Source organism: Suncus etruscus, chromosome 4, assembly GCF_024139225.1.
Source record: "Suncus etruscus isolate mSunEtr1 chromosome 4, mSunEtr1.pri.cur, whole genome shotgun sequence".
NCBI lineage: Eukaryota > Metazoa > Chordata > Mammalia > Eulipotyphla > Soricidae > Suncus > Suncus etruscus.
Window position 1 is genome coordinate 15,288,534 of NC_064851.1, and position 17,491 is coordinate 15,306,024.

Consider the following 17,491-nt stretch of genomic DNA (forward strand, 5'->3'; position numbering starts at 1 on the left):
AGCTAAATACAGAATGATAGCATTTTTCTGACGTACTTAGAATATATATGTGTGTGTATGTATATATACATATATATGTGTGTGTGTATATATATATATATATATATATTACCTCAAGAACAAATACAATGGTCTAATAAGGTAGAAACTCCAAGCACTGCAGTTGTCAGCATTTACTGTGGAAAAGTGTTCAAAACAAGTGGAAGAGGATCTCAACACAAAGCCTCGACTATCCATTATACCATAAAGAAACCAGCAACAATGGAAACAACGGTTTAGTGAACAGGTAGGTCATCAGCCTTTTACTACAAAGGCCTATAATAATGTCTTAGGGAGCTTATACACAAATACATGTGAAGAATATGATTGGAAGCCAGAGACTCCAGTGACAGCGTTTCCTAACGATATGTTTTAGTGCCTTAAACTTAGTAGGTATAAAATAACCTTTCAGCTTCTCTATCCACAGGGATTCTTGGATACAAAGGGTGGACACCCTAATTTGACACCTTGGTGCTCAGACATACTAGATACCATATTCAGTTTGTATTATGAAAATGTCTTGATAGGACACTCCAATATATCATTTTTTATGGTTTATGTCCTCTATTAGGACCTGAAGCATTTGATCATTCCAACTACTGAAACAGTCAACTACGAACCACAGAGTTATATTACAGAATCTACTCGTCAAACACGCTTGGGCAAATTAACATTCTCTCTCTCTCTTCCCCTACTTCTTTCCTTCTCCTCTTTCTTCTTCTTCCTCCTCCTCATCAATTCAATCTATGTCAAATAAAGCCCACACTGATAGTTTCTCTTTAGGAAAGGAACTTCGATACATAAAATGCAGCAGACAGGGTAGCCACCTACATAGGTAGGCCTCATTACCACATTGTTTAGTACTCGAGATGCTAAACCTATGGTTTTCCTAAACTGCTCCAGCCATTATCTAACCCTGAAACCTTCACTTAGCAAGGCCCAACCCCATCACTGACAAAATGCCTAGAAAATGGGAAAACCTCCCAACTCCGACCCATCAACCCAATCTCTTTAATTTGATTTATTAATTTTTTAAATTTGTTTTTACTATATTTACCTTTTTTCTGTTCTCTCTCTTATCTTTTGCTCTCCCTTCCTCTCTTTCTTAAGCTATACCTAAGCTAATTATCTTTTTTCAACCAGACTTTAAGAATTCAGACCCATCTATTAGGGTCAGACCTCTAACAACACCTTAAGAATAAATCACTAATGTCTGTCTTAATGTGGGCATGAATACAGAGAGAGGACTCCTCTATGAGAGCCAAACCTAAACTGTAAATGAACCATGCCTATAGTGTATAAACCCCTCCTATGTACAAGCCCTCCTCCCCCCTTCAGAAATTCTACTATCCTTCACCCCCCAATCCCAATTTGATATCCTCCTTATAAATGCTCTTTAATTCATTAGGAATCAAGATTGACCTCCTGCCCCAATAAGTCATCACCCAGCTCCCAAGTGAAGGGACACCCATTCAGCCCCACATCCCGTCCCCCAGCAAGAAACCACAACCAACACTCCTGCTGACTGACTCATGCTCTGTGGCCCTCCTTCTTTTTTTATTATTATTTTGAGCCACATCCGGCAGTACTCAGGGGTTGCTCTTGGCTCTGCACTCAGGAACCAACCCCTGCCAGGCTCAAGGGACCATATGGGATGTCAGGGATCGAACCCTGGTCGGCCACGTAGAAGGCAAGCATCCTAGGGCTGTGATTTTGCTATGGCTCCAAGCCCACTTGTGCAGGCAGCGTGGACGCTTCGTTGCGTTTTTGAAGAAGCTGCTTCCTGCCCTAGGATCAAGGCTCACTCCTTGCTTTCTGAGAGAGAGAGAGAAGAGAGAGAGAGAGAGAGAGAGAGAGAGAGAGAGAGAGAGAGAGAGAGAGAGAGAAGAGAGAGAGAGAGAGAGAAGAGAGAGAGAGAGGGGGGAGGGGGAGAGAGAGGGGAGGGAGGGGGAGAGAGGGAGAGAGGGGGGAGGGGGAGAGAGGGAGAGAGGGGGGAGGGGGAGAGAGGGAGAGAGGGGGGAGGGGGAGAGAGGGAGAGAGGGGGAGGGGGAGGGAGGGAGAGAGGGGGGAGGAGGAGGGGGAGGGAGAGAGGGGGGAGGGGGAGGGAGAGAGAGAGGGGAGGGGGAGAGGGAGAGGGAGAGGAGAGGAGGGAGAGGAGAGGAGAGGAGGGAGAGGAGAGGAGAGGAGGGAGAGGAGAGGAGAGGAGGGAGAGGAGAGGAGAGGAGAGGAGAGTATGCATTTGATCTGTGCAAAAGCCAAGATCACTAACTACAGAAGACTCACTATGACAACCATGACTGGGCAGAACTTATTCTGGGACCATTAATAAAGACCCTAGTCTAGGCTTTGTCCTACAACCTGTACAACAACCAAGATCTCTAATCCCAGAGGTCTGGCTGAGACAACTGCAACTGAGCAGAACTTCTGGGAACATAAAGAAAGATTCTATTCTAGGCATCATACTAGGATTAGTGCAAAAACCAAGACTGATTAAAATTACAGTGTTGGAACAGAACTTCTAGAAAAGAAAGACTTCTAGTAAAGAAAGACCACTCTAGTCTCCATCCTATGACCTGTGCAAATACCGAGATCTCTAGTTACTGAGGTCTGATTTTATCATCCACGACTGAGCAGAAAGTTTCCAGACAGCACAAAAGGACAAGGGAAGAGAAAAAAAGCAGGTATGGAGCCTATAGTTATTCCCATGACAGTATGCTTGAAGGGTGGAGAAACCCTTTATTTCTTAGGCCAAGGGAATTCCCTCTCTAATCTCCCCAATATTTACTGTGCCTATGCAAAAAAAGCACAAATTAATTTGTTGTTGTTGTTATTATTGTTGATTTTTGTGTGTGCTTTGTTTTGTTTTTATTTCAGGACCGTGGTTATAATTTGGTTGTTGTCTTTATTGCTGTGGTGCTTTTTCGGGTTCTTTTAATTTTTTTGTATGGTTTTTGTTTTTCTTCCTTTTTCCCTTTCTTCTCTTAAGTTGATATTTATAGCCTCTAGAAGAACTCCTATCTTTTCTTTCTTGTTTGATTTTCACCCCTCCCTTTTATTTCCTCTCTTTTTTCTTCCTTCCAAACAGAACCACATAACTTGAATCATCTTGGTCTGCCTCACAAATTGAGGGAGAAATAATGGAGGGTACCAAGACCAAATAGGTATATGAACATTGAGAAGAAATAAAAAATGATCAGACTTAAACACCAAATCCAAAGCCAATGACAACAGAATCGAAACCCAATCTACAACAAGTTAGACAGAGGGGACCACTTATACTAGCAGCCCAGGGGTCAAAGGAGGGGGATATGGGATGCATGCTGGGAACAGGGGTGGAGGGAGGACAACATTGGTGGTGGGAATGGCCCTGATTCAATGCCAATATGTACCTAAAATATTACTGTGAAAGATTTGTAATCCACTTTGGTCAAAATAAAAATTATTTAATGAAAAAAATTGGTGGTTCAATGCAAAGACCAAGGAAATGTGTTATTTGGATCCTATAGTACAAAAGATTACCCATATCACCCTAGTTTTTCTTCAGGGTCACAACTGTCTGTTTTTCAATAATATGTTTATATATGCACCTTGATTACAGACATGTTTGTAGTTGGGTTTCAGTCATATAAGGAGTGCAATATTCTCATCACCAATGGCTCCCATCTCCCTCCCCTCCCCCTACTCCCCATCTATTTGAAATCGGCATTCTACTTCTCTCACTAATTAACATTGTTGTGACACTTGTTAGTGTTGTCATTTCTCAAACTGCATTCACCACTCTTTGTGGTGAGCTTCATATCCAGAGCTGGTCCTTCCTGCCCTTGTCTCTATTGTCTCTGAGCATTATTACAATAATGTCTTTAATTTTTCTTTTCTTATTTTTTTCCCATCACTTCCAGGATCTCATGTTTCATGGCATAGTTTCTCAAAGTAGTCTCTGATTACCCTCAGGATTTCTGTTTTATCTCTAGATATCTCCCCTTTTCATTTCTAATCTTGTTTATTAAGTTTTGCTCGCTTCCTTTATGCATTTGGTGGCGGGTTATCAATCTTGTTTCTTTTTTTTTTGGTATTTGGGCCACACCCGGCGATGCTCAGGGGTTACTCCTGGCTGTCTGCTCAGAAATAGCTCCTGGCAGGCACGGGGGACCATATGGGACACCGGGATTCGAACCAACCACCTTTGGTCCTGGATCGGCTGCTTGCAAGGCAAACACCGTTGTGCTGTCTCTCCAGGCCCCATTGTTTATTTTTTCAAAGAACAAACTTTTGCTGTTGTTGATATTTTGGATTGTTCTTGAGTCTCCATTTAGGGGCACATTTGTCAATGCTTGGGGACCTTCAGGTATGTGCACAGAGACTATGTGGTGCCAGAAAATTAACCTGTGTTAGTCACATGTAAATACATTCTATTATTCAGCCTAATTTTACATCAAAAGCTCATTTGATAGAGATATAGATAGAAATGATAAGAGATAGAGATGATATAGCTAAGGTATAGATACAAGATATAGATATATACATATACGTCACAATAGAAAGAGAAAGATGTTGAAGTGATTTATAAAAATGACACAGAGGTCCGAGCAACAGTACAGTGAATAGGACCTTTACTTTGCATACAGTCAATCCAAGTTTGATCCCTGATATATCATATGGTCCCTGGAGAACTTTCAGGAGTAATTCTTGTGAGCACAGCCAGGAGTAACCCTGAGTACAGCTGGCTGGACCCAAAAAACAAAACCAAAAAATATTTAAGTATTTCATGAGAATAACTTGAAACTAATTTTCTTGAGAACTTATTGTTATTATGATGGATAATAATAAATTGATAATTTAGTGTACAATGATGTAATTGAGTCTATGAAATTAAATATAAGATGAAAAACACCTCAAACCTCTTACATAGCTTCCATTACTACTTCTTCATGTGCTGATGACAGTCAAGATTTACTGTATTAGCAACATTCAAGAACATAATACAGTTAACAACCATTACCAAACTGCACAATGGATTCCCAAAACTCATTCATCTTACAGCCAGGAGTTTGGGTTTTTTGGTTAACATTTCTTGAATTGCTTTAATCCCCATCCTCACTCTAAGAACTATCATACTACGCTCTCTTTGAGAATTTTAGTCCTTCTGGACTCTACTCCTGTGTTCAATTTGTGAAGGAAAAATAAGGAAAACTGGAACTATAAAACAGCTGACAAGGATTTATGGTATCAAAGTAAGAAAAAGAAGGTGGCCAAGTTTACGATCTTAAAAAGAAGTGAAACAAGGTAAGGGGGAAACTTGCAAACATAGAGATGCCCGAATCCCAGAACATGGAAATGGAATCACAACAGTTAATCATACTAGTGCATAACACTTTTTTCTTCAAAGTCACATCAGTATTAACTGCAATTTAGCTTGAGTAAGAACATTATCTTGTCTGATTATCTTTGTCATAAATGTATAAAAATAGTTTTTCAGGTGCCCGAACTCTTGGTCCTCATCATTCAACTTCTTTCTCATCACCCACCTCAGCTGCAATCTTGCTTCTTTAACCATTCCCTAACAAATCCAATAGTATTTATCTTTCTAGATCTTGCATGCACTACCAATGTCTTTACCCACTACTCTTAAGGGTACAGTGAGGTTGTAGTATCCATATAATGACTCTTGTGAATACTGGTCTAAGGAACATAGGAATGCAGGTATCTCTGGCTTAATTTCTGAGAACTGAGAAATGGCATTATTGGGTACCATGGTCATTGTAGTATTAATTCTTTGGAAGAATGTCCTTACTTTACTCATACTGTACCATGAACATATCTACCAACCATATAGGATTCCTTGTGCTCTACCCTCTTGCTAAAATTTAATATATTTCCTCTTTTTTTGTAAGAGTCTTGCTAGCAAATAAAATTCAACAATTCATACACCCTGACCAAGTGAGATTCATTCCAGAGATGCAAGAATGGTTTAACATAGGCAAGTCAATCAACATATTATAACATATGAATAAAAGAGAAAAAAATCATATGATCATAGCAACTGATGCAGAGAAAGCGTTTGACAAGATCAAGTACCCATTCATGATAAAACTCTCCACACGATGGGTAATTTTTCACTTCACCATAACACCAAGGTGAAGATAGACTTAGAGCAAAACAAGTCGTTTAGTTTATATTGAAGGAAAAATACCTTGTGCCCAATCAAGAATAGAAAATTGCCTTTACTTTAAAGTTATACTAGACTGGTACTTGCTGAAGATTTATCAACCTCTGGTCACCACTATGGACATAACCCAGTCTTTGTACTTTAATGTACCAGCTAACTATTCTTAATGTATTTGTTAAAAAAAACATGTAAAGCATTTCCTCCCTAGACACTGGGGATTGCAAGGGCCCCAACAAGAAATGCAAACTGGAGAGGCCTTAGACAGAATTCCCATCCCTTTATCCCATAGTCACTGGGGTTAGCAACACTGTTACTGAGAGAGGGGGCAGTCTGCAGATGACTTTATGGACTTTGAGCTCACAGTTTTCTTGTCCTGATTGATCACTTCAAACAATCAATGGCAGAGTTGGTCCTAATCACCCTCTCCTGTTGCAAACCACAATGCCTGAAAGAGCGAAAGGGAGGGAGAGAGGGGATAAAGTATTTGCCACAGAGCGGGGCTGGAGTGAAAGCGCAATGGTATGGCATTTGCCTTGCATGTGCCTGATCCAGATTGGACCTCGTTCCTTCCCCGATGTCCCATATGGTCGCCCAAGCCTGGAGCGATTTTTGAGTGCATAGCCAGGAGTAACCATTGAGCGTCACAGGGTGTGGCCACAAAAAATAAAAATTAAAAATTAAAATAATAAAAGGTCTGCCACAGAGGCATTTGGAGACAAGTGCGTCAGGAGAAAAACTGGACATTAGTGGTGGGAAAAATGTGCACTGCTGAAGGGATGGGTGGGTATTACAATATAGTATGAGTGAAACTCAATCTTGAACAAATTTGTTACTATCTCTCTGTGAAGTGAATTTTATTACATCAAAAAGGAAAAAGATTCTTTTATATAGAATAATTTTTCTTCAGGTCACGGACTCATGCATACCAAAGGAAGATACATTGCCATACTTTCAACTTTTATTTTGTATGAGAACAATGTGCTGGAAGCAGAGGTTTGGATCAAGTCTGTGCTGCTTCAAGTGGAGACCACATTAGGATTGATTCTGCTTCCAGTCCATGTGTGAGATTGATGATGTTCATCACAGCCGTTTTTTGATCCAGTAACCTCTTGAGACCCGGTACATGCATATGGTGTACACGAGGAAGCTAGCGTTGAATAGAGCAGTGATCATGGCAACCAAAATCATTTCTATGATGGATGCCCACTTTTCCTGTCTGTCTAATATTGCACATGAGTAAGGTCCAGGGCACGCTTGAGTACTGCACTGAATCGGTCCCTGAAGCAACGGTAGTTGGAAGTGCACAAGAATGAACAGGAAGATCACCTGAAAAGTAGTCTGTAGAACAAAGTACACAATGTATGCTGCCCAGAGTGAGGTGTCAAGGACAAATTCCAAATCGGTATCTTCGTTGCCTGTAGAAGCTGTTTGGTCAGAAGCCTGGTTGGTTGCTTCTATAATGCGTTGCTTATGTAGCTTGTGTAATTTCTGTGCGACCCAAAACTCCATGAGAGCAAAGGTGGAGGAAAAGAGGAAGCCAAACGCATACCAAACGCCCACGACGGGGAAGCTGAACTGCTGGTTACCGCACTCTGAGAGGCAGAACGTTGAGATATTACCAAAGCATTTGAAGGTCTCCTCCAGATTGAACCAATCGCCTTGCACCACATAGATGGCTGCAAAATAGGCAAAGAGAAGTCCGAACCAAACCTTGCGACCTACGTAGATACTAGTAGGCTCTTCGCTCATCTGGACTAGGGTGGGTCCCACACCTTCCAAATTGCTTTCAGCCATTGTGGAATCTAGGAAGGCAATGGAAGAATATGAAAGTAAACTAGAACTCAGCCCGTTTAGAGTTGTCTCTGTCCTTTGAAATGTGTTCTCATTAAGGATGCCAATGGCACTGATGAAGAGAACTCCATAGAAAGTATGTGTGGTATCCCCCAAATTTCCAACTGGTGTGGTCCTGGAAGCCCTAGCCTGCTGTGCAGGGCAGTGAATGATAAGATATTCTTGGAAAAATATTACTGGGCACAACCCCTTTCACTGAAGCTCAGGATCAAACCCTTTTGGACAAAAAAAAAAAAAAAAAGAAGACAACTTTTTCATCCTGTGTCTAATGGCTTCATTGACTGCACTTCATTTTCCCCTTCTTGGAATTTCCCTTTCCTGACTCTTCATTGAGTGTGTCGTATACTTAACTCTCAGATATTTATCATCACAATTCTTTGTGTCCCATCTGCTTAATCGAGGCCACAATCTCCAATCGCATTCTGGGGGAGCACAGTGACTTATAGAAACTGTGCCCCAACCTGCTGAGTCAATCCTCTCCCAAAAGAAACAAAAAAGGGTTGGATGGATCCCACATGAGTAGTGCATTTTTCTTGCCTGCAGTGAACGTGGTTTGACTTCTGACATCTCATAGGATCCCCTGAGTCTGCCAGGAGAAGTTTCTGACCCTGAGCCAGTAGGAACCCCATCAAGTAGGCCCCCAAAACAGAATTAGAAAAAAAGGCAAGGCCAGAGAGAAAGTGTCTCGGGTAAGGTATTTATTTGCCTTATATGCATTCAATCAGGGTTCGATTCCCAATGGTCCAGATAACTTTCTCAGTGAAGGGCCCGGAGGAACTCCTGGGCACTGTGGGATGTGCTCATAAAACAAGTAACTCCAAATGAAAACACCAAGACTCTTGTAACCTCTGTGATAGTCCAATTACTGGCAGTAAACTGCCATTCCTATCAAGAAAACTGATTTAGGAGACAAGATCCTGGGGCAGAGCAATAGCACAGCACTTGAGCATTTATTTGCCTTGCACACGGCTCACCCGGGAAGGTCCCGGGTCCCATCTCTGCATCCCAAAAGGTCTCAGGACCCTCCCTAGAGTCATTTCTGAGAGCAGAGTCAGGAGGAACCCTTGAATGCTGCCATTGTGGCCCCAAACAAACAAGCAAGCAAACGAACAAAAACCAGAGCTAAGATCCAAGATGGCTCACCAGGACTGATTGCCAACACCCCAGATGATCCCATGATGGGCCTCTCCAGAGCCAGGTTCTGAGGTCAAGGTAAAGAATGCAATCCCCTGAGATCAGCATCCAGCTCCCACCCCCATCCCTGTTCTGTCCTGCTCTGCCCAGGCTTTGGAGAAGGTGACTTTTGGGGGCAGGTCATGCTAGGAAGTGCTCCTCACAGGGGCCCTGGGGCAGAAATGGCTGCCCAAGCCACGACAGGGCCCTGGAGAGCCTGGCGTTTTGTAAGCTGAGTTGCTCTCAGCTCACTAAAAGCAGACTTACTCGTTAAACAATTGGAGTTCTGGGAGGACTCGGTCTGTCTGTCTGCCAGCGCAGTTTCCTCCTCAAGATGGCCGACAGCAGCTCAAAGGAGCTGCACAGTGATGTTGTGTTCTGGAGCTTCTGCTTTTCTCCGACCAAGGAGGCCCCACCCACCGCCCAAACCCCTCCTCCACAGTCCGAGCCAGCAGCCCCCTTCAGCCAGGGGTTCTGGGGAGGCAGTAGATGGGACTCCTGTGTGGGGTGGTGGAGCAAGTGCCAGACAGGAAGATGCAGTATATCAGAAAGGCCACGCTGGAAGAAACCAAGATCACAGTGGGCCCCAGTAGGGAATGCAACCTGGAGAAGCTGTAGGAAGAATTCCCATGCCTTTCCCCCTCTAGACACTGGGGTTGGCCATGGCCCCAACAGGGAATGCAAATTGGAGAGGCCATAGGAAGACCCCTCTAGACACTGGGGTTTGCAACACTGTTACTGAGAGAGAGGGCAGTTTGCAGATTTCTTTAAGGACTTTGCACTCACTGTTCTTGTCCCGAGTGATCACCTCACACTATCAATGGCAGACTCTGACCCAACCACTCTGTCCCTATTGTGAAAAACTTTTGACTAAGGTGAATTCCTCCCGACTTTGTTTCTAGTGTCCTTGGGTGTTATTCTCGTAGGATGTTTCTTCTTATTCCCCAAAGGATGTGATTGTTCTAGGATTCTGGTTTATTTCACTCAGCATGATACTGTGCAAATCTTCCTCTCTCTGGCCCCAGGCACCGGAACCTTTGTTTTTATTTAAAAAATACATTAAGAATAGTTAACTGGTACATTAATGTGCAAAGACTTGGTTGTGTCCATATGGTGACCAGAGGGTTATAAATCTTCAGCAAGTACCATTCAAGTATAACTTTATTTATTTATTTATTTATTTATTTATTTATTTATTTATTTATTTATTTATTTATTTACTTTTGCTTTTGGAGTCATACCCAGCAGCCCTCAGGGGTTACTCCTGACTCTACGCTCTGAAATCACTTCTGGCAGGCTCGGGGACCACATGGGATGCCGGCATTTGAACCACCGTCCTTCTGCGTGCAAGGCAAACACCTTACCTCCATGCTATGTCTCTGGCCTCTCAAGTATTAATTTAAAGTCAAGACAATTTCCTATACTTACTTGGGAACAAGGTGGTTCTTGTTTTTTAGGGTTTCTTTTCTTTTCTTTTCTTTTGGCCTCAATGTAAACTAAACTATACTTGTTCTGCTCTTAGTCTATCTTCATCTTGGGGTTTTGATGAAGGAAAAAATTACCCATTGTGTGGAGAGTTTTATCATAAATGGGTACTAGATCTTTCAAATGCGTTCTTTGTATCGATTGCTATGATAATATGATTTTTTTCTTTTTTTATATGTTATATTATGTTGATTGACTTGCCTATGCTAAATCATCTGGCATTTGTAGGATGCATCTTACTTGGTCATGGTGTATTAATTGTTGGATTTTATTTGCTAGAAAGATTCTTGTTAAAAATGGTGAAAGATATTAAGTGTTAGCAATACTGTAGAGCACTAGGAATCTTAAATTGTTGGTAGATATGTACATGGCACATTATGGACCAAGTATGGAGGTTCTTCCAAAGAATTAATAATACAATGACCATGGTATTCAATAAAGCCATTTCTCAATTCCTAGAAATAAAACCAGAGATACCTGCATTTCTCTGTTCCTTGTACCAGTATTCATAATAGTCATTATATTATACTATTACCGAACTGTGCACTAAAAGTGTAATGGGTAAGAACATTGGATATGTGGGCAAGACCTAGGAAGAAAAATACTGTTTGATTTGTTAGGAAATGGTTAAAGAAGCAAGATTGCAGCTGAGGTGGGTGGTAGAGAAAGAAGTTGACTGATGAGGGCCAAGAATTCAGGTCACCTGAAAATCTTCATTTGCTCCATTTTTATACACTTCACTACAAAGATAAACAAACAAACATTCATACTCAAGCTAAATTACAGTTAATATTGGTGTGACTTTGAAGAAAAAAGTGTTGCGCATTAGAATGGTTAGCTATCTTGATTTGCTTTCTATGTTTTGGGATTCAGGCAGCTCTATGTTTGCAAGTTTCCCCTTATCTTGTTTTCATTTCTTTTTAAGATTGTCAACTTGGCTACCTTCTTTTTCTTCTGTGATGCCCATAAATCCTTGTCAGCTGTTTTATAGTCCTGGTTTTCCTTAATTTTCCTCATAGATTTAACATAGGAGTAGAGTCTAAAAGAATTCAAATTCTTAAATTGAGTGTAGTATGGTAGCTCTCAGAGTGAGGATGGGGGTGAAATCAATGCGAGAAATGTTTGCCAAAGAACCCAAATGCCCAGCTCTAAAATGAATAAGTTTTGGGAATCCAATGTGTAGTTTGGTAACTGTTTTTAACTGTATTATGTCCTTAAATGTTGCTAATAAAGTAAATCGTAACTGTCATCAGCACATGAAGAAATAGTAATGGAAATTATATAAGGGGCTGGAGGTGTTTTTCATCTTATATTTAATTTTATAGACAGATATAAATTATATATAATTTAATATATATATTAAAATTAAAATATATAAAAATATATATTTAAATTATATATAATTTAATATAAATATATATTTATAAATATAAATTATATTTAATTTTATAGACAGATAGTACATCATTGTACACAAAATTATAAATTATTATCAACAATCAGTTCTAAAGAAAATTAGTTCCAGGTTATTCTCACGAAATACTTAAATATTTTTGGTGTTGTTTTTTTAGGGTCCACCTACTATGCTCAAGGTTATTCCTGGCTTTGCACACAATAATTACCCTTGGTAGTGCTCAAGGAACCATATGATATAACAGGGATCAAACTTGGATTGGCTGTATGCAATTGTATGTATGTATCCTACTCAGTGTACTACTTCTTGAACCTCTGTATCATTTTTTTTCCGGGCTACACCCATTTGATGCTCAGGGGTTACTCCTGGCTTAGGGCTCAGAAATCACCCCTGAATGGGGGGGACCATATGGGACGCCGGGGGATCAAACCACGGTCCTTCCTTGGCTAGCGCTTGCAAGGCAGACATCTTACCTCTAGCGCCACCTCGCCAGCCCCATCATTTTTATAAATCACTTCAACATCTTTCTCTTTCTATTGTGATGCATATGTATATATCTACATCTATATTTTTATCTATATCTAGAACAACACCATCTATATCTATACAATTCAGATCTATATTCCTATTACATGAGCTTTCAAAATTCAAAATTAGATTGTTAAGGACTGGAAAGGTATAAAAAAGTGTAAGGTACATGCTTTGCATGTGACTAACCCTGGCTTGTTTCTTGGCACATCCTGAAGAGCCGCAAACATTGACAAATGTGGCTCCGAAGAAAAACTAAGGTGATCTGAGTTATCTTTGGTGTTACAGGATCCAAGTAAAACTTATCTCCTTGGGTCCTCACATTGAACCAACAATTTTCAATGGCTAGTCAGCCCTCAGGGCCTCTTAAGCACTGTTTTGGAGGGTTCCTCAAAAAGTAGAATTCATTTGTTAAAAACATAAGGCGATTACTTTATCATTTTATTTAAATCTTCACTAATGGTTTTATTTGCGGGGGTGTCATACTTTGCAGGGCTTAATGGTTACTTCTGGCATTGTGCTCAGAATTACTCCTGGTGGGCTCAGGATATCATAGGTTATACTAGGTTCAAATAAAGGTTGGCCGTATGCAAGGCAAATATCCTACCTATTGCAGGATAACTTTAGCCCCTCACTAATGATTTTTAAAACTATTTGTCCTAGGGCCAGTATGTGCCTTGCATGTAGTCAACCTAAATTCAGTCAGTTGGTACTATGTATGGTCCCCTGATTTTGGTCATTATTGATTCCTGAGCACAGAGCCAAGAGTAAATCCTGAGTGCCACCGGATGTAACCCCAAAGCCTCTACCACAAAATGAACAATTTTTCCTTAACAGAGAAACATAAGTATACTCTTGTTTTGTTTTAATTTATTTTTAAATAGGGCTGTATCTGTTTTGGTATCCCAGGGCTATATTTGGCAGTGTCTTTGAGGCCATGTGATTGGGGGATTTCAAACTCATGACTTCAAATGCAAGACCTTTGATTTATTCCTTGAGCTATTCCTGGCCTCTGCATAGATTTTACAGAATAAAGAAGAAAAGATAAAACATGTACATAAGGAAGAAAAGCCTCTTTCTTGAGTTACTTAAGTAAATGAGTATGTTTCTGCCTAAAATAATTCTTTTTTTGTTAAGTATATCAACACATAACAAAACAGAATTGAGTAGATTTTATTCTTGTATAGTTATTAGCAAAGTGTTAAGATAATATAAAGTATTTCAGCTTTTAAATTCATTCATATCTTGATAGTCAAAAACTTTAGCTTGGAAAAGTATAAAAATTACTTTTAGAGAATTTGGTACTGTAACTTATCATGCTGTCAATAATATGGTTTGCCCATTTATCATGCCAACACTGTATAGTCTATTAGCGTGTGTTCACTTCCCTACATTAATATTCTACCAAATTTGAAGCTACTAATGGCAAACAGGCAATTGATGTCCATGGTTTTGTTTCTGCTACCAAGAAGTCACTGTGAGCTCATTTCCTGTCAAAAAAAGATGATACTTAGTTCTATTTGCATGATAGCTAGTATTCCTATTCTGTGTTCATAATTTCCCAGGGATTGAAATGATAATAAAATGGGTAAGGCATTTTCTTTGTACATGTCCTGGGTTCAATCCCCAACATCCCATATGGTCCTGTGAAAGACAGCAGGAATAATTTTTGAGTGAGGAGCCAGGAGCAACCTGTGAGCATTGTCAGGTATGCCCCCCCAAAATGAGTGATTTGATGAGCACACCCCCAAATCTGCCTTGCCTTTTCAATTTTTCCCTATTAAAATTATTTAAAAAGCATGTATCACATAGTGGACCTACTTGATTTTAATAATTTGCTTCCAGATAAGGGTGAGCAAAATTATTAAAATAATAAAAGAAAAAAAAAGAAGTGAAGAAGAAAAAGTACAGTGACAAGCAAATTTGTGAAAATTACTATATCTCCAACGATGTCATTGAGTCATTATCAGGAGGTTTATAAAGCTCTTATTGCTAGCTGACCATTCTGTTACTTAATTTCTTTGTGATATTAGATGGCTTAGATACACATTGGTGTGTTCCTATGGGAATGACAGTATTCAACTAAAAATTGAGTTGTCAAGCAGCCCCAAATATGGCGATGTGGTCCAGGAATTCCAAGAACCGTTGCTAATACTGATAATTTTGTGGGGTGGGGTGTTTTTGACTGTCAAGTTTTCTGGAAATAGAAGAAGTCAGGGTAAAGGTGCTGTACTCACTACAAAGAAATTATAATGATAACAGCCCAAATACCAGCATTTTCTTGCATTGCACTTTTCTGCATGGAATATTCTTTTCTTAACTAGATTAAAAGCTTCCATTGGGATCTTAGATTCACATCTTAGATCTTGAATTCCTTGTTCAAGCTTATCCATTATACATATTTTTTGATTTGTTGTTAGGCAGGTTCATGTTGTTAGTGATTTCTTTGCAATTTTGGGTGAGAAGTGGAGGGTTCATCCTTTGTCTTCAGAAAAAGAGAAGAGGCATGTAGGCTCAGGAAGATGGTGGATAATGAGCCTTGGGAACCAACAAAGACGAATGGGCACATGAACATGTTGCCAATTGGGCTTGCCAATTGATCAACTTAGAGAAGGTGAGGTTTGATGACGATTTGCAAATACTGCATTCTATGTGGAGAGATGCTGGGCAAAGTATTCTCAATAATGGCGTGCTATAATAAAAATCATAATCAGGAAAAGTGAGTGGGAATGAATGACAGCTTTAGCTGTTAGTGACAATGTGATTTGTCATTTGGGTGCTGATTGAAGGTAATTAGTTAATCTAGGTTCCTGGAAAAATATTCGTTGAAGAACATTAATTTTGGTTTTTGGGCCACACCCAATGATACACAGGGGTTACTCCTGGCTATGTGCTCAGAAATCGCTTCTGGCTTGGGGGACTATATGGGATGCTGGGGGATTGAACCACGGTCTATCCTAGACTAGTGCTGGCAAGGCAGCTGCCTTACCGCTCTGGCCCTTATTGAAGAGCATTTTACCTATTTTTTTTTGAATAAAGAACTTATTTATGTGGCATAGGAATGGAGATTTTGAAACAATTCAACTATGTGGTATTGTTTATTTTAGAAGATAACAAGAAATTCATATTCTTATTGACATGATGCACATCCCAGATAGAAACAAATACCCTAAACCAGGGCATTCCATTGTTTCTAGGACATTTTTAATTCTATAGTTTCAGGAGTTCTCTCAGGAAAAAGTCAGGTCTTTCTTGATTATGGAATATAAATATCATTCTGCTGACCTAGGTAAGCTCAAAGGTTTTGGATTCTAGAGTCAGTTCTTCCCTTAGTAACTGGATAGGGCTTCAACACAGTGAGATTCATGTTCTGAATATCTGTGTAGTAACCTATTCTCTGCTCTGGTCTGACAGTCATATTATTCATGGTTTGATGGAGCATTGGTGAAAGTGAAGAACTCTTGATATTTCTTGTCCTAATAGAGCATATGTCAGGCGAGAATTGGCCAATCCTGATGTAGGTATTCATAATCTCTATTGTGTTGAAAGTTGTGACTTGGTCCCCCAGATCACCGAGGAGATGAGCTAGATGGGGTAGAGAATTCCATGTCCTTTCTCAAATTTCAATAGCAGAGTTGAAATTGGGGTCCAGTTTGTTTGAAATGGTGTTTCTTGGCTCTCTGCCCTATTTTCTGTGCTCTTTCTGTGTTTATATATTGTTAGTTTCTCTCCTTATTTTGTGCTATATTTTAATATATCAAAAACTTTAAGTACCCTGGTAATCCTTGGGATTCAGGGGAGTATGAGAGAATGTTGTTGAGTAAAGGAAAGACAAGAGACACCTTATACTGTGAAACACTTAAAAGATGTTGTTTGTTCTGTAAGATCTTAACATGAAATAAGAGGTCATACATACTGTAATCTTATTTTTGAGAAGTTTCTGGGGATAGAGGTCAAGAATGGGCTAGTAATTCTTACTTCCTTATTTAGGAGGGGGACTTTTGCATCAAATCTGGCAGTTCTCAGGGCTTGCTCCTCTCATGACTAGGGATGCTGGGTTTAAACCTAGGTTGGCTGTACACAATGAAACAATTGATCCCCACCTTGTTATCTCTAGTCAACGCCTTTAATACTTGTAGTGTCTGGGAATTCAGGATACTCTCTGGACTGACATAATACACAAATATAAAAATAAGGGGAAGCCTGGAGAAACTGAGAATATAAGAAGGATGATTTTCCATATAGTGATATCTGACCCAGCTATTTTGTATCAATTTTGCTCAGGGACAGATATTCACAATGCACTACTAGGTATAAGGATAAAAACAATGGTATAAATATCGACCAACGGAGGAAGACTAAGTAAGGTTTGTTTGATCCACACCCCTGCAATCCTATGGCCATAAATTTGCATTTCTAGTTCCTTTCCTGTTCACATACAAGGAAGTAAGAGTTCTATACTTAGGCATGATTTTGTCACTGATAAATCTCCACAATTGGTAGGCTCTTGCCATGGGCAGAAGAATCATATGATAGCACTGGGACACACAAAAACATATATAATTTTTCTGTGATGAGAGGAGCTTTCATTCCAATGGAGAAACCCAAACTGCAAGTAAACCAACCATAGGTTCCAAGGAGGGATCTCTCTGGACACTGATTTTTGGGGGAGGGGGGACATTAGGTGATGCTCAGAAAACGCTCCTGTCTTGGAAGACCATATGGGACACGGGGGATCAAACCGCGGTCCTTCCTATGTTAGTGTGCACAAGGCAAATGCCCTACCGCTTGTGCCACCACTCTGATCCCAGGACACTGACTTTTCTGACCTTCTA

The 17,491-nt window shown here is 40.1% G+C and overlaps 1 protein-coding gene across 1 annotated transcript; it reads right to left on the minus strand.

Annotated features, from left to right (window-relative positions):
- Nucleotides 1-7,285: 7,285 nt before the first annotated feature.
- LOC126006962 (gap junction beta-2 protein-like) lies at nt 7,286-7,999 on the minus strand. The gene has a single exon (XM_049772498.1). It carries the CDS (start codon nt 7,997-7,999, stop codon nt 7,286-7,288), a length of 714 nt encoding a protein of 237 aa, XP_049628455.1.
- Nucleotides 8,000-17,491: the final 9,492 nt, after the last annotated feature.

Coding starts and splice junctions, on each gene's coding strand:
- LOC126006962 (XM_049772498.1), bottom strand. CDS start 7,999: ATGGCTGAAAGCAATTTGGAAGGTGTGGGACCCACCCTAGTCCAGATG.